Genomic DNA, 22,978 nt, shown 5'->3' with positions numbered 1-22,978 from the left:
CTTTTCCTTTTTTTACAAATGTGTTGCAGACACAGTCACGTAGCTACTTCCTGTTCTCTCAGTAACAGTACGGCAGAGAGAGAGGAAGTACGACTAAAACTCTTGAGAAAAGGTATCCCTCACTTCACCAGAAGGGTAAGAAACTTACTTCAGTAAACAGTTCAGTTTAATAATATGTTCAGATGATATGATAAAAGAGGAAGTCAAATGCACTCAATGATTAAATCACCAGATGAATAGGAGGCCTATAGGGGACAAGGAGGGTAAAGTAGAGAAGAAGAGAGGAATATGGAGACCTATAGGGGACAAGGAGGATAAAAAGAGAAGAAGAGAGGAATATGGAGGCCTATAGGGGACAAGGAGGATAAAAAGAGAAGAAGAGAGGAATATGGATGAGTGAGAAAGGAGGTCAAAAAGGAGAAAGAAGAGGTTTAATTTAAAATTCATATTATTCACTAACCCCCAAACCTTTTTTGCTTGTTGACAAATGTATTATTTCCTTATTAATAGCAATATTTTAGCATCTAGATAGCACCTTCATTTCTAAGTGTAGCGATTAGCAATGACTGGCTAATATGAACAAATGCTAACTATCGATTAGCAATGACAAGCTAATATGAACTGAATGAGTGATTAGCAAACGGTTGAATAATATTAACTGGTGGTAATTATACTGAACAAAAAAGTAAACAACCTCTTTGTTCTATGTGGCTGTTAGCAGATGTACAACCTCTTTGTTCTACTTGGCTGTTAGCAGATGTACAACCTCTTTGTTCTACGTGGCTGTTAGCAGATGTACAACCTCTTTGTTCTACGTGGCTGTTAGCAGATGTACAACCTCTTTGTTCAACGTGTCAGTTAGCAGATGTACAACCTCTTTGTTCTACGTGGCTGTTAGCAGATGTACAACCTCTTTGTTCTACGTGGCTGTTAGCAGATGTACAACCTCTTTGTTCAACGTGTCAGTTAGCAGATGTACAACCTCTTTGTTCTACGTGGCTGTTAGCAGATGTACAACCTCTTTGTTCTTTGGAAGTTAGAAGATGTTTGAGAACCTGGTGGGAACATAGCATGCAAACAAGTGATAACACCAGTTGTGTTACTGAATTCTGCTGATATCTAAGCCCTGCTGCTAAAGCTAGCTTCTGACCCCTCTGCCCCAGACCTACCAGAAGGGTGTCCTCTGACCCCTCTGCCCCAGACCTACCAGAAGGGTGTCCTCTGCCCCAGGCCTACCAGGAGGGTGTCCTCTGACCCCTCAGCCCCAGGCCTACCAGAAGGGTGTCCTCTGACCCCTCAGCCCCAGACCTACCAGAAGGGTGTCCTCTGCCCCAGGCCTACCAGAAGGGTGTCCTCAGCCCCAGGCCAACCAGAAGGGTGCACTCTGACCCCTCATCCCCAGACCTACCAGAAGGGTGTCATCAGCCCCAGGCCTACCAGAAGGGTGTCCTCTGACCCCTCAGCCCCAGACCTACCAGAAGGGTGTCCTCTGACCCCTCTGCCCCAGACCTACCAGAAGGGTGTCCTCTGACCCCTCTGCCCCAGACCAACAAGAAGGGTGTCCTCAGCCCCAGGCCTACCAGAAGGGTGTCCTCTGACCCCTCTGCCCAAGGCCTACCAGAAGCTTGTCCTCTGACCCCTCTGACCCAGGCCTACCAGAAGGGTGTCCTCTGACCCCTCTGACCCAGGCCTACCAGAAGGGTGTACTCTGACCCCTCTGACCCAGGCCTACCAGAAGGGTGTCCTCTGACCCCTCAGCTCCAGACCTACAAGAAGGGTGTCCTCTGACCGAGGCCTACCAGAAGGGTGTCCTCTGACCGAGGCCTACCAGAAGGGTGTTCTCTGACCCAGGCCTACCAGAAGGGTGTCCTCTGACCCAGGCCTACCAGAAGGGTGCCCTCTGACCCCTCTGACCCAGGCCTACCAGAAGGGTGTCCTCTGACCCAGGCCTACCAGAAGGGTGTCCTCTGACCCAGGCCTACCAGAAGGGTGTCCTCTGACACAGGCCTACCAGAAGGGTGTCCTCTGACCCAGACCTACCAGAAGGATGTCCTCTGACCCAGGCCTACCAGAAGGGTGTCCTCTGACCCCTCTGACCCAGGCCTACCAGAAGGGTGTCCTCTGCCCCAGGCCTACCAGAAGGGTGTCCTCTGACCCCTCTGACCCAGGCCTACCAGAAGGGTGTCCTCTGACCCAGGCCTACCAGAAGGGTGTCCTCTGACCCAGGCCTACCAGAAGGGTGTCCTCTGACCCAGTCCTACCAGAAGGGTGTCCTCTGACCCAGGCCTACCAGAAGGGTGTCCTCTGACCCAGGCCTACCTACCAGAAGGGTGTCCTCTGACCCCTCTGACCCAGGCCTACCAGAAGGGTGTCCTCTGCCCCAGGCCTACCAGAAGGGTGTCCTCTGACCCCTCTGACCCAGGCCTACCAGAAGCGTGTCCTCTGACCCCTCTGACCCAGGACTACCAGAAGGATGTCCTCTGACCCCTCTGACCCAGGACTACCAGAAGGGTGTCCTCTGACCCCTCTGACCCAGGCCTACCAGAAGGGTGTCCTCTGCCCCAGGCCTACCAGAAGGGTGTCCTCTGACCCCTCTGACCCAGGACTACCAGAAGGGTGTCCTCTGACCCCTCTGACCCAGGCCTACCAGAAGGGTGTCCTCTGCCCCAGGCCTACCAGAAGGGTGTCCTCTGACCCCTCTGACCCAGGACTACCAGAAGGATGTCCTCTGACCCCTCTGACCCAGGCCTACCAGAAGGGTGTCCTCTGACCCAGGCCTAGCAGAAGGCTGTCCTCTGACCCAAGCCTACCAGAAAGTCCTCTTTGGTCGAGCGCTTCAGCTGCTCCGCTATGTTTTGACTGACTCAGTCCTGAAACAACAACAGATCAACACATCACTTATTGGACTCAAACCGCAGCTGGAGGATGTATGCAAAATCCTTTTTAGGTTTGCTACATTGTCAAGGCTTGCAGTGTGCTCCACAACATTACAATCAAAAGTAGCAGAAAACACCTGTGTCAATTCTGTGTAATCTTATGGGCAAACGGTCCAGCGCTTGTTCAGAAACGTAAAAGCGAACCAGAACTGTGATTCTGGTGCAACGGGACTGCTAAAAAATGAGCATTTGTAAGATTTAACACGTGAAAACCATTTAGCCGATGCCGGCACGGCAGATAGTGCTGTAACGAGGTTTGGCACAACAGGAGCCCTTGCATGAACAGCATCATTAACTGGTCTAAGATCTTGAACAAACGCAAATCACCCAAGGCTTTCCGGATGGGAAGAATGGGGGTGTTGCAGGGAGAGTCTGGACAAGGCACAATTGCTCCTCTTTCTACCAATGAAGCATGAACAGGGGTAATCCCCCTCATCCTGACTCAGTGGATACTGGGTCCGGCTGGGTCTTTGCTCTTAGGTGTGACAGTCAGCGGTTTCACCCTCCTCTTTCGCCCAATGTCATACTTATCTTTAGCCCACAGAGAGTCTTGGAGACCAGCCAACAAGGGTGACTCAGTCTCAACGGAAACCATCTGTTTAGTTGGTTTTGCATTATCTAAGCCATGCACACATCGTTGAACAGGCGCAGCCCACACAGAGTATGTGTGTCAGGGGTGAATTTAGATCCATCCACTCTAACTGTCGCGACTTCCACCAAAGTCGGTTCCTCTCCTTGTTCGGGCGGTGTTCGGCGGTCGGCATCGCCGGTCCTCTAGCCATCGTCGATCCACATTTCATTTTCCATTTGTTTTGTCTTGTTTTCCTACACACCTGGTTCTCATTTCCCTCATTAAGTGTTATGCATTTAACCCTCTGTTCCCCCCATGTCTTTGTGTGGTATTGTTTGTTGTAAGTGCTTGTGCACATGTTGACTGGTGCACGTTGGGTTTTGTACCCATGTTGTTATTTATTGATGCCGTTGGTTTTGAATTTAAACTGCTCCGGCTATTACCTAGTTCTGCTCTCCTGCGTTTGACTTCACTGCCACCAGTTACGCACCCCTTACACTAACTTCCCAGTCAGTAACCTGCAAGACAGACTTCAACCAGACACCAGTGTCCTTCCAGGCAACATCATCTGTCTTAGCTATTGAACAAATGTGGTACCGTGTCAATTAAAAGATCAAGTAAAGCCTGTACCTTGGTTATCTTTACACTAACAGCACATCATTGGGGCCCACTATACATGTCACTGCGCAGTAAGCTGTTCTTGGATTGCGGTTTCTTTCAGCCAATTTTATTCGTAGTACAAATCTCTCTTCAATTGTGAAAAATGGGCGGTGCAATGTAAGTCAGTCTGGCATAAAACTGCCTGTTTGTTAAAAGTTATTGGTGACGGGGGCAGTATTGAGTAGCTTGGATGAATAAGGTGCCCAGAGTAAACTGCCTGCTACTCTGTCCCAGATACTAATATATGCATATTATTAGTGGTATTGGATAGAAAACACTCTGAAGTTTCTAAAACTGTTTGAATGATGTCTGTGATATAACAGAACTCATATGGCAGGCAAAAACCTGAGAAAAACAGGAAGTGAGAAATCTGAGGCTTGTAGTTTTTTAGCTCAGCCCCTATTGGAGATACATTGGGATATTGGTTATGTTGCACTTACAACGGCTTCCACTAGATGTCAACCGTCTTTAGAAACTGGTTTGAGGCTTCTACTGTGAAGTGGAACTAAATGAGAGCTGAATGAGTCGGGTGTCTGGCAGAGAGTCAAGTGCTGGTCATGCGCATTTCAGCTACCTGCATTCCATTGCTTTTCTACAGACATAGGAATTCTCCGGTTGGAACGTTATTGAAGATTTATGATAAAAACATCCTAAAGATTGATTCTATACTTAGTTTGAAATGTTTCCACGACCTGTAACATAACATTTTGAACTTTTTGTCCGACGTTCGTCTGGACCTGAATGCTCGTTTGGATTTGTGTACTAAACGCCCTAACAAAAGAAGCTATTTGGACATAAATGATGGACATTATCGAACAAATCAAACATTTATGGTGGAACTGGGATTCCTGGGAGTGCAATCTGATGAAGATCATCAAAGGTAAGTGAATATTTATAACGCTATTTCTGACTAATGTTGACTACCCAATGTTGGCTCCTTTGTTGTCTGAACGCTGTACTCAGATTATTGCATGGTTTGCTTTTTCCATCAAGTTTTTTTCAAAATCTGACACAGCAGTTGCATTAAGGAGAAGTATATCTCTAATTCCATGTGGAACACTTGTATTTTCATTAACATTTATGATGAGTATTTCTGTAAATTGATGTGGCTCTCTGCAAAACCACTGCATTGTTTTAGAACTACTGAACGTAACGTGCCAATGTAAACTCAGATTTTTGAAATATGAACTTTATCAAACAAAACATACATGTATTATGTAACATGAAGTCCTATGAGTGTCATCTGATGAAGATCATCAAAGGTTAGTGATGAATTTTATCTCTATTTGTGCTTTTTGTGACTCCTCTCTTTGGCTGGAAAAATGGCTGTGTTTTTCTGTGACTTGGTGTTGACCTAACATAATCGCTTGTGTTGCTTTCGCCGTAAAGCCATTTTGAAATCGGACACTGTGGCTGGATTAACGAGACTTCTATCTTTAAAATGGTGTAAAATACTTGTATGCTTGAGGAATTATTTTTTACAGTTTTGGAAACTTTAGAGTGTTTTCTATCCCAATCTGACAATTATATGCATATTCTAGTTTCTGTGGCTGAGAAATAGGCACTTTCAAATGGGTACGTTTTTTTTTAGCCAAAAACGAAAATCCTGCCCCCTACACGCAAAAGGTTAACACTCAAAGACAGATTCAATGGCTGTAGCACAGCGTATTCGACATACATATTTGAGAAATTTAGAATAATATGCAAATGCTTTTACCTAATAATAGACTACTACTGATAATATAACAACTTCAAATACTGAGCTTGTAACATTAAGTAGCCTAGGTTAACTTAGCTGGCCTTCAATTGAGGGAATTCAACAGTTCTCTGGGACATTTTTACAACTCATTCAAACTCTAAAATTAAATACATGGGAAAATGTTACCAAACATGATAATAATAGGCCTGCATTACGGTAGACAGCTAATTGTTCAATTACACTTTCCATCCTTACCTTGGAAGGTCACTGGATCTGTGCTGATTGCCTGTGAGTGTGACAATGCTAGCTAGCCAATGGGAGCCTAGTAGAACGCCCCTCTGAATAATGGGGTGTGGTTTTGGCTTAACTGCGTTGGGGAAAAGTAAGAAGAGTCCTTGACAGAAACCAAAACAACAGGATGTACAAAGAGGCGTTTCCTTTTTTCACAAATGTGTTGCTGACACAGTCACGTAGCTACTTCCTGTTGTCTCAGTAACAGCATGGCAGAGATGAAACCACAACTCTGAGAAAAACTAACCTTACTAATAACTTCACCAGAAGGGTAAGAAACTTACTTCAGTAAACATTTCAGTTTAATAATATGTTCAGATGATATGATAAAAGAGGAAGTCAAAGGCACTCAATGATTAAATCACCAGATGAATAGGAGGCCTATAGGGGACAAGGAGGGAAAAGTAGTGAATAAGAGAGGAATATGGAGACCTATAGGGGACAAGGATGATTAAAAGAGAAGAAGAGATGAATATGGAGGCCTATAGGGGACAAAGAGGATAAAAAGAGAAGAAGAGAGGAATATGGAGACCTATAGGGGACAAGGAGGATAAAAAGAGAAGAAGAGAGGAATATGGAGACCTATAGGGGACAAGGAGGATAAAGTAGAGAAGAAGAGAGGAATATGGAGACCTATAGGGGACAAGGAGGATAAAAAGAGAAGAAGAGAGGAATATGGATGAGTGAGAAAGGAGGTAAAAGAGGAGAGAAAGAAGAGGTGTAATTTAAAATTCATCCCATTCACTAACCCCCAAACCGTTTATTATTTCCTTATTCATAGCCATTTTTGGCAGAATATCTTGCTTTGTCCTTCTTCAAGTGTGTTGCATTGTTATTATTAACACATAAAATAGAAAAATATATATATATTTTAAACACAGATCTGTGCTCTTTTGCACCACAAAAATGGTGCCCATAGTCACTTTCTGTTTCTGCAGCAGTAAAATCAAAAGTCAAAGTCATGTCATTGCATGAAGTCACTTCACAGCAACATTGTAAACGTTATGAACAGTTTTGCACCTGGAAAATGTCACCCGTAATTGCTAGGATTCAGTCTTTGGTAGTACTGGGTGAAGAGTTACATTTATCTGTCAGGAGCCATTGGGAAGTCCCTCCCCTCTGACCTTCTCCTCCAATGGGTTTTGAGAAGGAGACGAGGAGAGGACACAAGGGAATAACCAATTGAAATTCTCCCATGTAGTCAGGTTGTGTCACTGGACACAAAGTCGGATATGGAGGGAGATCACCCTCCAGTGGTAGAATGACTGTTGCTCACCTCTCCAGACAGTATCCTCCAATCAGATGTGTGGTGATATGTTTGTGATTGGGTAGTGGGATTCCGGGACAGTATATCTGTCGTAGTGCGTCTGTGAGTGTGCTTCTGTCATCTGACCTGTAGAGGGCGCTCTATCTCTGATTTCATTATGAACAGGTGTGAAAGTAGATGGAATTTCTTCCCTGTACAGGACTTTCTGTATTACTTGGTTGGTTTAATTCCAGTTCAACAAACTTTAATAATGTTCTGCCTTAACTGTCAACTACTGTACGTTACTGTACATATGCAATCACCATATCACATATCACAATAAAAAGTAATAGGACAAACATTAACTAAATCATTTGGTAAAAATTCTAAGCATTTGCAATCACCATATCAACAACGTGTAATGCTAATAGGAAAGGAAAACACTTATGATAGTTTATTCTCCATCTGTGGTAGAGGGTGATGGCACTTAACTGTCCACTACTGTACGTTACTGTACACATGTACCACAGGTGTCAATAAAAGGCGGGGCCGGCGTTCTGGGCTTGCCTTAGGGGGTCTGGGCCGCCCTACCGTACCTCCTTGCCTTAGGGGGTCTGGGCCGCCCTACCGTACCTCCTTGCCTTAGGGGGTCTGGGCCGCCCTACCGTACCTCCTTGCCTTAGGGGGTCTGGGCCGCCCTACCGTACCTCCTTGCCTTAGGGGGTCTGGGCCGCCCTACCGTACCTCCTTGCCTTAGGGGGTCTGGGCCGCCCTACCGTACCTCCTTGCCTTAGGGGGTCTGGGCCGCCCTACCGTACCTCCTTGCCTTAGGGGGTCTGGGCCGCCCTACCGTACCTCCTTGCCTTAGGGGGTCTGGGCCGCCCTGCCGTACCTCTTTGCCTTAGGGGGTCTGGGCCGCCCTACCGTACCTCCTTGCCTTAGGGGGTCTGGGCCGCCCTGCCGTACCTCCTTGCCTTAGGGGGTCTGGGCCGCCCTACCGTACCTCCTTGCCTTAGGGGGTCTGGGCCGCCCTACTGTACCTCCTTGCCTTAGGGGGTCTGGGTCGCCCTACCGTACCTCCTTGCCTTAGGGGGTCTGGGCCGCCCTACCGTACCTCCTTGCCTTAGGGGGTCTGGGCCGCCCTACCGTACCTCCTTGCCTTAGGGGGTCTGGGCCGCCCTACCGTACCTCCTTGCCTTAGGGGGTCTGGGCCGCCCTACCGTACCTCCTTGCCTTAGGGGGTCTGGGCCGCCCTACCGTACCTCCTTGCCTTAGGGGGTCTGGGCCGCCCTACCGTACCTCCTTGCCTTAGGGGGTCTGGGCCGCCCTACCGTACCTCCTTGCCTTAGGGGGTCTGGGCCGCCCTACCGTACCTCCTTGCCTTAGGGGGTCTGGGCCGCCCTACCGTACCTCCTTGCCTTAGGGGGTCTGGGCCGCCCTACCGTACCTCCTTGCCTTAGGGGGTCTGGGCCGCCCTACCGTACCTCCTTGCCTTAGGGGGTCTGGGCCGCCCTGCCGTACCTCCTTGCCTTAGGGGGTCTGGGCCGCCCTACCGTACCTCCTTGCCTTAGGGGGTCTGGGCCGCCCTGCCGTACCTCCTTGCCTTAGGGGGTCTGGGCCGCCCTACCGTACCTCCTTGCCTTAGGGGGTCTGGGCCGCCCTGCCGTACCTCTTTGCCTTAGGGGGTCTGGGCCGCCCTACCGTACCTCCTTGCCTTAGGGGGTCTGGGCCGCCCTACCGTACCTCCTTGCCTTAGGGGGTCTGGGTCGCCCTACCGTACCTCCTTGCCTTAGGGGGTCTGGGCCGCCCTACCGTACCTCCTTGCCTTAGGGGGTCTGGGCCGCCCTACCGTACCTCCTTGCCTTAGGGGGTCTGGGACGCCCTACCGTACCTCCTTGCCTTAGGGGGTCTGGGCCGCCCTACCGTACCTCCTTGCCTTAGGGGGTCTGGGCCGCCCTACCGTACCTCCTTGCCTTAGGGGGTCTGGGCCGCCCTACCGTACCTCCTTGCCTTAGGGGGTCTGGGCCGCCCTACCGTACCTCCTTGCCTTAGGGGGTCTGGGCCGCCCTACCGTACCTCCTTGCCTTAGGGGGTCTGGGCCGCCCTACCGTACCTCCTTGCCTTAGGGGGTCTGGGCCGCCCTACCGTACCTCCTTGCCTTAGGGGGTCTGGGCCGCCCTACCGTACCTCCTTGCCTTAGGGGGTCTGGGCCGCCCTACCGTACCTCCTTGCCTTAGGGGGTCTGGGCCGCCCTACCGTACCTCCTTGCCTTAGGGGGCCTGGGTCGCCCTACCGTACCTCCTTGCCTTAGGGGGTCTGGGCCGCCCTACCGTACCTCCTTGCCTTAGGGGGTCTGGGCCGCCCTACCGTACCTCCTTGCCTTAGGGGGTCTGGGCCGCCCTACCGTACCTCCTTGCCTTAGGGGGTCTGGGCCGCCCTACCGTACCTCCTTGCCTTAGGGGGTCTGGGCCGCCCTACCGTACCTCCTTGCCTTAGGGGGTCTGGGCCGCCCTACCGTACCTCCTTGCCTTAGGGGGTCTGGGCCGCCCTACCGTACCTCCTTGCCTTAGGGGGTCTGGGCCGCCCTACCGTACCTCCTTGCCTTAGGGGGTCTGGGCCGCCCTACCGTACCTCCTTGCCTTAGGGGGTCTGGGCCGCCCTACCGCACCTCCTTGCCTTAGGGGGTCTGGGTCGCCCTACCGTACCTCCTTGCCTTAGGGGGTCTGGGCCGCCCTACCGTACCTCCTTGCCTTAGGGGGTCTGGGTCGCCCTACCGTACCTCCTTGCCTTAGGGGGTCTGGGCCGCCCTGCCGTACCTCCTTGCCTTAGGGGGTCTGGGCCGCCCTGCCGTACCTCCTTGCCTTAGGGGGTCTGGGCCGCCCTGCCGTACCTCCTTGCCTTAGGGGGTCTGGGCCGCCCTACCGTACCTCCTTGCCTTAGGGGGTCTGGGCCGCCCTACCGTACCTCCTTGCCTTAGGGGGTCTGGGCCGCCCTACCGTACCTCCTTGCCTTAGGGGGTCTGGGCCGCCCTACCGTACCTCCTTGCCTTAGGGGGTCTGGGCCGCCCTACCGTACCTCCTTGCCTTAGGGGGTCTGGGCCGCCCTACCGTACCTCCTTGCCTTAGGGGGTCTGGGCCGCCCTACCGTACCTCCTTGCCTTAGGGGGCCTGGGCCGCCCTACCGTACCTCCTTGCCTTAGGGGGTCTGGGCCGCCCTACCGTACCTCCTTGCCTTAGGGGGTCTGGGCCGCCCTACCGTACCTCCTTGCCTGTCCAAAATGTAACATTTATTTGACCAAGACGCGCACCAACAGAAAATCTATCTTAGATAAAGCGTCCAAGCGAGCGAAACAACGCTCCTCTGTCACAGAATGTGTAGACCATCTATCTGAAAAGACCTACTCTTTTTGTCCAGACAGCATCAGATACATAGGCTACACATACTGTAGTAAGACAGAGAGATAGTTTTGGCCACTGTTCAGGTGCTGCATTTTTTGGGGGGGGACCAGTGGCGGCCCACCCATTAGGGCGCCCCGCTTGTGATTGGTCAATAAAAAAAGCACAAAGTAAATGTACCGTTCTAGTTCTCAAATGTGCATTCAGTCAGAACTTCTCCCTCCCAATGACTCTCTCCTGCCAGACGGCTGACTCCCACACATCAGACTACATCTGCTCTAATAGGTACAGACGGCTGACTACCACACATCAGACTACATCTGCTCTAATAGGTACAGACGGCTGACTTCCACACATCAGACTACATCTGCTCTATTAGGTACAGACGGCTGACTTCCACACATCAGACTACATCTGCTCTATTAGATACAGACATCCTGACTTCCACATCAGACTACATCTGCTCTATTAGGTACAGACGGCTGACTACCACACATCAGACTACATCTGCTCTAATAGATACAGACGTCCTGACTTCCACATCAGACTACATCTGCTCTAATAGATACAGACGTCCTGACTTCCACATCAGACTACATCTGCTCTATTAGATACAGACGTCCTGACTTCCACATCAGACTACATCTGCTCTAATAGATACAGACGTCCTGACTTCCACATCAGACTACATCTGCTCTATTAGATACAGACGTCCTGACTTCCACATCAGACTACATCTGCTCTATTAGATACAGACGTCCTGACTTCCACATCAGACTACATCTGCTCTAATAGGTACAGACGTCCTGACTTCCACACATCAGACTACATCTGCTCTAATAGGTACAGACGGCTGACTTCCACATCAGACTACATCTGCTCTAATAGGTACAGACGTCCTGACTTCCACATCAGACTACATCTGTTCTATTAGATACAGACGTCCTGACTTCCACATCAGACTACATCTGCTCTAATAGGTACAGACGTCCTGACTTCCACACATCAGACTACATCTGCTCTATTAGATACAGACGGCTGACTTCCACACATCAGACTACATCTGCTCTAATAGATACAGACGGCTGACTTCCACACCTCAGACTACATCTGCTCTAATAGGTACAGACGTCCTGACTTCCACATCAGACTACATCTGCTCTAATAGGTACAGACGTCCTGACTTCCACACATCAGACTACATCTGCTCTAATAGGTACAGACGGCTGACTTCCACATCAGACTACATCTGCTCTAATAGATACAGACGGCTGACTTCCACACCTCAGACTACATCTGCTCTATTAGATACAGATGGCGCTAAAGCGAAAAGATAATTGTAATTATCTTATCAGTGGTCTCATGGGGACATCCCTATGCGGTTTGCTTTCTGTCCTGCAGCTGTGTCTGATGTGTCTGAGTGGTATAATTCCTCATGAAATGCAATACTTGTTGTACAGACGTGGAAAATACTTGTTGTACAACAGATGTTGTATGTATGGGGCACAAAGGAAGGGATAGTCATTCAAAAGTCACGTCAATCCCAATTATTTCAAACAGACTGAATCCATGTAACTTATTATGTAATTTGCCAAATTTGACTTCTGAACTAATTTGGGGTGAATTACTATATTTTAGTTAAAAAAATGCATAGAATTTTTGTTTCACTCTGACATTATGGAGTATTCTGTGTAGATCAATGTCTTTTTAGCGCAACAAAATGCAACTAAATGTGGAAGGGTCTATATACTTTCTAGAGGCACTCTATCTTCTCTAAGAAACTGCCATTTAAAAAAAAAACTTGCCGTCATATTTCTGTCATGCTAATTTGTAGACAACTCCACCCACCCACCCCCCTCCCTGTGCCCAGGGTATTCAGCCAATCAGTAGCCATCACCGTTTCTGGACCAACATGAGAAGGTAATGTACTAAATCTGAGACATTGCAGCTAAACCATATAAATACACCTCCTATTTCTGCACACACATAGATGTGTTATGGACCTAATCATAGAATTACAGAATCCCCATTACATTAAAAGGATCTCTGTGGGTCTAATAGTAAATATTTGTCATTTCACTTTTTTTTTAAATGCATTAGCTTTTAAATGTAGCTTAATTAAACACAACCCGACATTGTTTTCATCTGATTACTTCAAAAGGCTCCTCCTCAACACACGTTCGTAATAATTCCAGTTTCCAAAATGTGCACTGTGCCGTTTGATGAATAGAAAGAGACATCCTGTTACAAAACACCAGAAGGTGTAGCAACAAACAGCGATGATCAAGCAATAGGCTTGTAGCCTGTATTGATGATGATCAAATAGGCTTGTAGCCTGTATTGATGATGATCAAATAGGCTTGTAGCCTGTATTGATGATGATCAAATAGGCTTGTAGCCTGTATTGAAGATGATCAGATAGGCTTGTAGCCTGTATTGATGATGATCAAATAGGCTTGTAGCCTGTATTGATGATGATCAAATAGGCTTGTAGCCTGTATTGATGATGATCAGATAGGCTTGTAGCCTGTATTGATGATGATCAAATAGGCTTGTAGCCTGTATTGATGATGATCAAATAGGCTTGTAGCCTGTATTGATGATGATCAAATAGGCTTGTAGCCTGTATTGATGATGATCAGATAGGCTTGTAGCCTGTATTGATGATGATCAAATAGGCTTGTAGCCTGTATTGATGATGATCAAATAGGCTTGTAGCCTGTATTGATGCATCCGTTGCTGCCATTGAGTTTCTCGGTCTCTACAATGCATTTCTGCCTTGGCAAAATTGCAGCATTCTCATCCAACCACAATGCATTTTGGAGTAAATTCTACCCGTTTTCAAGTCCATTAGCTGAAACTGGAGCAGCAGCACGACCACGTGGACTGGGGACAGCAAGGAGTCATCACCTAGCCACAGAAACCCATACAGCCATTTTCCAAACAAGGAGAGGTGTCACAAAAATCAGAAATAGCATTCAAATTAATCACTTACCTTTGATGATCTTCTTCTGGAGGCACTCCCAGGTCTCTATGTTAAACAATAAATGTTTGCTTTGTTCGATAATGTCCCTCTTTATAACCAAAAACAACCTTTTTGTTTGCGCGTTTTGTCCAGTAATCCGAATGCAGAAGGCAGGTGCACTTTTTTTTAAGTACAATAAAATGTAGTATAAACACTCCGATTGTTTTTGTCATAAATAATCAATAATATTTCAACCGGACAAAAGCTTTGTCAATAGGAGGTACAGTAAAGAGAGTCGAAAACAGCAGGTCCAGGACAAGGTAGCACGTCCAGTGAACAGGTCAGGGTTCCATAGCCGCATGCAGAACAGTTGAAACTGGAGCAGCAGCATGACCACGTGGACTGGGGACAGCAAGGAGTTATTAAGGTCAGGTAGTCCTGAGGCATGGTCCTAGGGCTCAGGTCCTCCTGGAGGGGAGGGAGAGGGAGAGAGAAAGAATTAGAGGGAGCATACTTAAATTCACACAAGACACAGGATAAGACAGGAGAAACACTCCAGATATAACAGACTGACCCTAGCACCCCGACACATAAACTACTTCAGCATAAATACTGGAGGCTGAGACAGGAGGGGTCGGGAGACACTGACGATACCCCCGGACAGGGCCAACCAGGCAGGATATAACCCCACCCACTTTGCGTATGCACAGCCCCCACACCACTAGAGGGATATCTTCAAACCACCAACTTACTACCCTGAGACAAAGCTTAGTATAGCCCACAAAGATGTCCCCCACGGCACAAACCTGAGGGGGGCGCCAACCCGGACAAGAAGATCATGTCAGTGACTCAACCCACTCAAATGACGCACCCCTCCAAGGGACAGCATGAAAGAGCACCAGTAAGCCAGTGACTCAGCCCCCGTAACAGGGTTAGAGGCAGAGAATCACAGTAGAGAGAGACAGAGACAGCAAGGGCGGTTCGTCGCTCCAGTGCCTTTCCGTTCACCTTCACACTCCTGGGCCAGACTACATTCAATCATAGGTCCTTCTGAAGAGATGAGTCTTCAGTAAAGACTTGAAGGTCGAGGCCGAATCTGCGTCTCTCACATGGGTAGGCAGAGCATTCCATAAAAATGCAGCTCCATTGGAGAAAGCCCTGCCTCCAGCTGTTTGCTTAGAAATTCTAGGGACAGTAAGGAGGCCTGTGTCATGTGACCGTAGCGTACGTGTAGGTACCATTGCATACGGCTTCACTACAGTACAAATGTATTCCGTACAATATGTTATTATTCCCCAATGCCCATATTATGATATCTTGCTTGTTGTAAACTTATAAACTTGTAGACAAATACATAAAAAAGAGACAAATAATAAAACACATTAAGTTATAAAACAGTTCTCGACAATAGAGAGCGAGGGAGAGAAGAAAAGAGAAAAGAGAGAAAGAGAGAGTGAGAGAATAGAGTGAGATCAGGTGTGTGTATGTATAAGTCTGAATGTGTAAGAGAGCATGTAATTGAGTATGTGTGTGTTCATATCCACTTCATAGTGTTCAGATATTTTCACAGTTCCCATACTTTCTTTTTTTCGTGACCTGAAGTCCCTATAGAATACAGTACAGCCATGGTGTAATGGAGCTGTCTCGGAATAGCTGTCCATCTATAAAGAGTTTGTCCACAGTGAGAAAGCCACGCTTACCCTTCTCCCTTTGTTGCCATTGTAGCGGATACAGTCGCTTACGATGTTCATTTATCTACCTTGGAAATTGGTCATTGAGACCGAATTTGGTCTCTTTAAGCTCCCTTCCCCCGCTGATCGCACCATCTGGATTATTGGATGCGTCCAATTAGACTTTCATGCTACAAGTAGCGACTCCATCACCCTGTTTTCCCTGAGTAGACCATCCTTGTTGGAATCGTGGATTTTTACCTTGGCTGTGAGTGCCTTGTTTTCTCCTTGGAGCGTGAGAATTTCACTCTGGCTAAACTCCCCCCTCAGCCCTGCTACCTTCTCACACAACTTTTCCAGTGTTTCATGGATTCTAGCCAGAGCACTAGCCTCTACTAGCATCTACTTCAAAGGTAAGTAAGTCGTCCGTGTCTGTAGATGAATCTGTTTTTATTTTTTTCAGATTAAAGTTCTTTAGTACGGTAGTCGGATCTTTCCATGATGGGGTATGTTGTTCCTCCATAGCGTAAAGCTGTCTCGTCGATTTCCCTCAGGATCTCCTTAGTATCCAGGTTGGCTCTTTACTGCAATCATTTGTTTAACGAAAAGATAACAATGAGTCTTTCCCACGACAACGAACGGTGTCTGTAGTACAGCCAGCTAGCACTCGCTGAATCCATTGCTTTTAGGTTAGCTTTGCGACAGTATCAAAAATACATTTTGGATTGTTCTTATTCTCTTCAATTAAGTTGGAAAAATAGGATGATCGAGCAGCAGTAAGAGCTCTTCGATATTGCACGGTACTGTCTTTCTAAGCTAGTCAGAAGACTTCCTGTTTGGTTGAGCGCCATTTCCGTTCCAATATTCTGGAAGCTTCAGGGCTCAGGTATTTTCTGTATACCAGAGAGCTAGTTTCTTATGACAAATGTTTTTTTGTTTTTAGGGGTGTGACTGCATCTAGGGTATTACACAAGGTTAAATGTAGTTCCTCAGATAGGTGGTTAACCGATTTTTGTACTCTGATGTCCTTGGGTAGGTGGAGGGAGTCTGGAAGGGCATCTAGGAATCTTTGTGTTGTCTGAGAATGTATAGCACAACTTTTAATGATCCTTGGTTGGAGTCTAAACAGATTATTTGTTGCAAATGTAATAAACTGGTGGTCCGATAGTCTAGGATTATGAGGAAAAACATTAAGATCCACAATATTTATTCCACGGGACAAAACTAGGTCCAGAGTATGACTGTGTCAGTGAGTAGGTCCGGAGATATGTTGGACAAAACCCACTGAGTCGATGATGGCTCCGAAAGACTTTTGGTGTGGGTATGTGGAATTTTCTATGTGAATATTAAAGTCACCAAAAATGTGAATATTATCTGCCAGGACTACAAGGTCTGATAGGAATCCAGGGAACTCAGTGAGGAACACGGTATACGGCCCAGGAGGCCTGTAAACAGTAGCTATAAAAAGTGATTGAGTAGGCTGCATAGATTTCATGACTAGAAGCTCAAAAGATGAAAACGCAGTAATTTGTTTTTGTAAATTGAAATTTGCTATCGTAAATGTTAGCGACACCTCTGCCTTTGCGGGATGCGCGGGGATATGGTCACTAGTGTAACCAAGAGGAGAGGCCTCATTTAACACAGTAAATTCATCAGGCTTAAGCCATGTTTCAGTCAGGCCAATCAAGATTATGATCAGTGATTAGTTCATTGACTATAACTGCCTTGGAAGTGAGGGATCTAATATTAAGTAGCCCTATTTTGAGATGTGAGATATCACAATCTCTTTCAATAATGACAGGAATGGAGGAGGTCTTTATTCTAGTGAGATTGCTAAGGCGAATACTGCCATGTTTAGTTTTGCCCAACCTAGGTCGAGGCACAGACACGGTCTCAATGGGGATAGCTGAGCTGACTACATTGACTGTGCTAGTGGCGTACTCCACTAAGCTGGCAAGCTTGCTAACAGCCTGCTGCCTGGCCTGCACCCTATCTTATTGTGGAGTTAGAGCCCTGTCTATGTTCGTAGATAAGATGAGACCAGCCCTCCAGCTAGGATGGAGTCTGTCACTCCTCAGCAGGCCAGGCTTGGTCCTGTTTGTGAGTGAGTCCCAGAAAGAGGGACAATTATCTACAAATTCTATCTTTTGGGAGGTGCAGAAAACAGTTTTCAACCAGCGATTGAGTTGTGAGACTCTGCTGTAAAGCTCATCACTCCCCCTAACTGGGAGGGGACCATAGACAATTATTCGATGCGACACCTCTTTCTAGCTGATTTACACGCTGAAGCTATGTTGTACTTGGTGCCGTCTGACTGTTTCATCCTAACATCGTTGGTGCCGACGTGGATAACAATATCTCTATACTCTCTACACTCGCCAGTTTTAGCTTTAGCCAGCACCATCTTCAGATTAGCCTTAACGTCGGTAGCCCTGCCCCCTGGTAAACAGTGTATGATCGCTGGATGATTCGTTTTAAGTCTAATACCGCTGGTAATGGAGTCGCCAGTGACTAGGGTTTTCAATTTGTCAGAGGTAAGGGTGGGAGGCTTCGGCGGCTCAGATACAGTAACGGATGGAGGAGAGACCAGAGAAGGCTCAGCCCTCTGACTCCGACTCGTTGCTTAATGGGGAGAACCAGTTGAAAGTTTCTGTCGGCTGAATGAGCGACACCGGTTGAGCGTTCCTACAGCATTTCCTTCCAGATGCCGTGAGAAAATTGTCCAGCTGCGGGGATCGTGCGAGGGGGTTTATACTACTATCTGTACTTACTGGTGGCACAGACGCTGTTTCATCCTTTCCTATTCTTAAACTGCCTAACAATGGCGTCTGAAGCTGGCCTTGCAGCACGGCTATCCTCACCATAAGACAATCGTTCTACTGTATATAATGAGTACAGCAACTGCAATTAGAAGGCATAATGTTAATGCTACTACTTAGTTTCGGCTGTTGGAGGTCCTGTAGAACCATGTCCAGATAAAGTGTCCGGGGAGAAAAAGTTGAGGGGAAGAAAAAAAAGGATATCAAAAACGATTTTAAAAAATAAAAAGGAAAAACTGCAAAGTTGGCAGGTAGTAAAGTAACGTTAGCAACAAACCGCAAGCAGCACGTAAACAAGTCCACAAGTTGTGACCGGAAATGACAACACAAGTTCTTCAAGTGTGATGCATTGTTTTGGACACATAGGGCGCCATTTTGTGAAAGCGAATCTGGGAGTTTTCTATATGAAAATGGCGCCCATAGTCACTTCCTGTTTCTGTGACAGTAAGAAGGAAAGTCGAAGTCATGACATTGCATTACCAGTCTCTTCACAGCAACAAGTTTATTTGGGGATTTTCATTTCCTGTCAATGCTAAACTCATAAATACAAGTCAAATGACACGTTTGTATCCTTCATGAATTGTATTTTGCTATTGTAAAAACATCTGCAATTGTATTTAGTCGTTTTTCTACATATTATATAATACAAATCAATATACTGGGATGTATTTTCTGTGTTCACTCACAGATCTCATAGAGACAAAGAGATGGGGAGCAACTGCTCCAAAAGGAGGAGAGAAGAGGGAGACACTGAAGGAAGGCGAGAAGAGGGAGACACTGAAGGAAGGAGAGAAGAGGGAGACACTGAAGGGAGGCGAGAGGAGGGGGACACTGAAGGAAGGCGAGAGGAAGGGGACACTGAAGGAAGGCGAGAGGAAGGGGACACTGAAGGGAGGCGAGAGGAGGGGGACACTGAAGGGAGGCGAGAAGAGGGGGACACTGAAGGAAGGCGAGAGGAGGGGGACACTGAAGGGAAGCGAGAGGAGGGGGACACTGAAGGGAGGCGAGAGGAGGGAGACACTGAAGGAAGGAGAGAAGAGGGGGACACTGAAGGAAGGCGAGAGGAGGGGGACACTGACGGGAGGCGAGAAGAGGGGGACAGTAAATGGAGGACAGAAGAGGAGGACAGTAAAGGGAGGAGAGAAGAGGGAGACACTGAAGGGAGGAGAGAAGAGGAGGACACTGAAGGGAGGAGAGAAGACCGTGACAATGTCAACAGTGAAGCAACGTCCTTTGACCAAATGTGAGACAGAGTTTCCTGAAATGCTTCAAGTTAGTGTGGTCTCCATGTTGTAGTACCATGTTGATGACACAGGGGGGGCTGTTATCAGTGCAAAGGGAGGTCTCCATGTTGTAGTACCAGATTGAGGCCAAAGGGGGTGCTGTTACCGGTGCTCAGATACTATACATGTAATATGTATCCATGTTTGTTATTCTTCCAGACCCCCCCACTCTCTTGATTCGCTTGAGACAGAGAAGAGACGTGAAGAAAGAGGTAAGTAAAACTGTTAATCTTGAGGTGAAAAACCAGAAGTGGTCTCCTTATGTAGTAATGTATCTGAGGTGAAACACCAGAAATGGTCTCATTATGAAGTAATGTATCTGAGGTGAAACACCAGAAATGGTCTCCTTGTGAAGTAATGTATCTGAGGTGAAACACCAGAAATGGTCTCCTTGTGAAGTAATGTATCTGAGGTGAAACACCAGAAATGGTCTCCTTGTGAAGTAATGTATCTGAGGTGAAACACCAGAAATGGTCTCCTTGTGAAGTAATGTATCTGAGGTGAAACACCAGAAATGGTCTCATTATGAAGTAATGTATCTGAGGTGAAACACCAGAAATGGTCTCATTATGAAGTAATGTATCTGAGGTGAAACACCAGAAATGGTCTCCTTGTGCAGTAATGTATCTGAGGTGAAACACCAGAAATGGTCTCCTTGTGAAGTAATGTATCTGAGGTGGAACACCAGAAATGGTCTCCTTGTGAAGTAATGTATCTGAGGTGAAACACCAGAAATGGTCTCCTTGTGAAGTAATGTATCTGAGGTGGAACACCAGAAATGGTCTCCTTGTGAAGTAATGTATCTGAGGTGGAACACCAGAAATGGTCTCCTTGTGAAGTAATGTATCTGAGGTGAAACACCAGAAATGGTCTCCTTATGTAGTAATGTATCTGAGGTGAAACACCAGAAATGGTCTCCTTGTGAAGTAATGTATCTGAGGTGAAACACCAGAAATGGTCTCCTTGTGTAGTAATGTATCTGAGGTGAAACACCAGAAATGGTCTCCTTGTGAAGTAATGTATCTGAGGTGAAACACCAGAAAGGGTCTCCTTGTGTAGTAATGTATCTGAGGTGAAACACCAGAAATGGTCTCCTTGTGTAGTAATGTATCTGAGGTGAAACACTAGAAATGGTCTCCTTGTGAAGTAATGTATCTGAGGTGAAACACCAGAAATGGTCTCCTTGTGAAGTAATGTATCTGAGGTGGAACACCAGAAATGGTCTCCTTATGTAGTAATGTATCTGAAGTGGAACACCAGAAATGGTCTCCTTATGTAGTAATGTATCTGAGGTGGAACACCAGAAATGGTCTCCTTGTGTAGTAATGTATCTGAGGTGGAACACCAGAAATGGTCTCCTTGTGAAGTAATGTATCTGAGGTGAAACACCAGAAATGGTCTCCTTGTGTAGTGATGTATCTGAGGTGAAACACCAGAAATGGTCTCCTTGTGTAGTAATGTATCTGAGGTGAAACACCAGAAATGGACTCCTTGTGAAGTAATGTATCTGAGGTGAAACACCAGAAAGGGTCTCCTTGTGTAGTAATGGTTATTTTAATGAATATAGCATTGTCCTTCTACTATTTCTATATATTCTATTTTAAATGAGTCTCGTATGTAAAATAAATACTGTACAGTTACCTATATATTTATCATGTTTTGATGTGTTTCTGACCTGGATTTGTTTGTAACACATGCATGTTTTTGTACGGTGTGTGTGTGTGTGTGTGTGTGTGCATAACATACCTGTCCTTCTCTACTCCAGATGCTACATTTGTGGATGATAACAGGGCGGTCCTCATTCAGAGGGTTACCACGGTGATACCCATAGCAGATAAACTTCTCCAGTGGCACATGATCCACTTTGAGGCGTACCTTAAGATCCTTGCTGCCCGGACCAGACCAGATCAGATGAGGGAGCTGTACAACGTCTTAAACACAGAAAAAGTCAAATCAGCCTTCTATAGGCTCCTTCAGAAGCAAGAGCCTTATTTGGTCCAGGTGCCAGGTAGGTTGGTTGTCTCTCTCTCTCTCTCTAACTCTCTCTCTCTCATCAGTGTCCTCTAAACCACATATGATACCACTGACTGAAGTCTGTTGGAATTACAGTAGAATATATTCTTCTTTCCTTCCAGGTGGGCCTGTCTGTATGGAGGTGGATTGCTATGGACAGACTGAGAGCATTGGGCAGAGCAGCGGTATGTCTGATAAGGCTAACCTCACACACTGTATACTGTACACACACACACACACACACACACACACACAAACTTTAAAGTTGTATTAGTCGTATGTAAAGGATACACATGGTATACGACAACAATAAGAAATAAGAAAAGATAACAACATAAAGTGAACGGCTCAGTGGAATAGAACTAAGCAACAAGGCCCGAGGGGGTGTGGTATATCTAAGCAACAAGGCCCGAGGGGGTGTGGTATATCTAAGCAACAAGGCCCGAGGGGGTGTGGTATATCTAAGCAACAAGGCCCGAGGGGGTGTGGTATATCTAAGCAACAAGGCCCGAGGGGGTGTGGTATATCTAAGCAACAAGGCCCGAGGGGGTGTGGTATATCTAAGCAACAAGGCCCGAGGGGGTGTGGTATATCTAAGCAACAAGGCCCGAGGGGGTGTGGTATATGGCCAATATACCGTGTCTAAGGGCTGCTCTTAGGCACAAAGCAACGTGGAATGCCTGGATACAGCCCTTAGCAGTGATATATTGTCCATATACCACAGACCCCCAATGTGCCTTATTGCTATTATAAACTGGTTACCAACATTAATAGAATGTCTGTGGTATATCTAAGCAATAAGGCACGAGGGGGTGTGGTATATGACCAGCCCTTAGCAGTGATATAGTGTCCATATGCCAAAAACCCTGAGGTGCCTTATTGTAAACTGGTTACCAACGTAATTAGAGCAGTAAATATACAATGTTTTCTTATACCAGTGGTATACGGTCTGATGTACCACGGTTGTCATCCAATCAGAATTAAGGGCTCGAACCACCCATTTTATGTCTGATATACCACAGCTTTTAACCAATCAGCATCCAGAACCCAAACCACCCAGTTTATAATAAACATTTAATAACAACGATAATATATAATACATGAAGGCACAATTTATAGTACAATATGTACGTGTGTTTTGTCAATTGTGCACAGTATTTAGCAATAATAATTAACCAGTTGTGATGTGTTTGTAGTGTGATGTGTGAGGTGTGAGGTGTGTGTGTGTGTGTGTGTGTGTGTGTGTGTGTGTGTGTGTGTGTGTGTGTGTGTGTGTGTGTGTGTGTGTGTGTGTGTGTGTGTGTGTGTGTGTGTGTGTGTGTGTGTGTGTGTGTGTGATAAGTGTATATCTGTGTGCGTGTGGATGAGTCAGTGCATGTGTGCTGTGGAAAGTCAGTGCAGGTGGTCAGTCCAGTTCAAGTGTTCAGCAG

At 46.8% G+C, this 22,978-nt stretch overlaps 1 protein-coding gene across 9 annotated transcripts in view; it reads left to right on the top strand.

Moving 5' to 3' along the window:
• LOC139423638 (NACHT, LRR and PYD domains-containing protein 3-like) overlaps nucleotides 1-22,978 on the top strand; it is a 132,612-nt gene that overhangs the window by 99,081 nt on the left and 10,553 nt on the right. For 3 of the 9 annotated variants that reach the window (XR_011635861.1, XR_011635860.1, XM_071175223.1), the window contains exons 8-11: nucleotides 18,941-19,495; nucleotides 19,695-19,747; nucleotides 21,301-21,543; nucleotides 21,671-21,733. Coding sequence is in view for 7 of the 9 variants with exons in the window: in XM_071175223.1 (XP_071031324.1) it covers nucleotides 18,941-19,495; nucleotides 19,695-19,747; nucleotides 21,301-21,543; nucleotides 21,671-21,733 (914 nt within the window). In the remaining 2 variants the exon portion in view is untranslated. Of the gene's footprint in view, nucleotides 1-13; nucleotides 136-3,404; nucleotides 6,429-12,668; nucleotides 12,719-18,940; nucleotides 19,496-19,694; nucleotides 19,748-21,300; nucleotides 21,544-21,670; nucleotides 21,734-22,978 lie in introns of those variants that run through there. The other 6 variants (XM_071175227.1, XM_071175224.1, XM_071175225.1 and 3 more) reach the window with 6 other exon arrangements.

The sequence above is a fragment of the Oncorhynchus clarkii genome, chromosome 13 (genome assembly GCF_045791955.1).
Source record: "Oncorhynchus clarkii lewisi isolate Uvic-CL-2024 chromosome 13, UVic_Ocla_1.0, whole genome shotgun sequence".
Taxonomy (NCBI): domain Eukaryota; kingdom Metazoa; phylum Chordata; class Actinopteri; order Salmoniformes; family Salmonidae; genus Oncorhynchus; species Oncorhynchus clarkii.
Note: the sequence above shows the minus strand (reverse complement) of the source record. Positions and strands in the feature narration are given on the sequence as shown.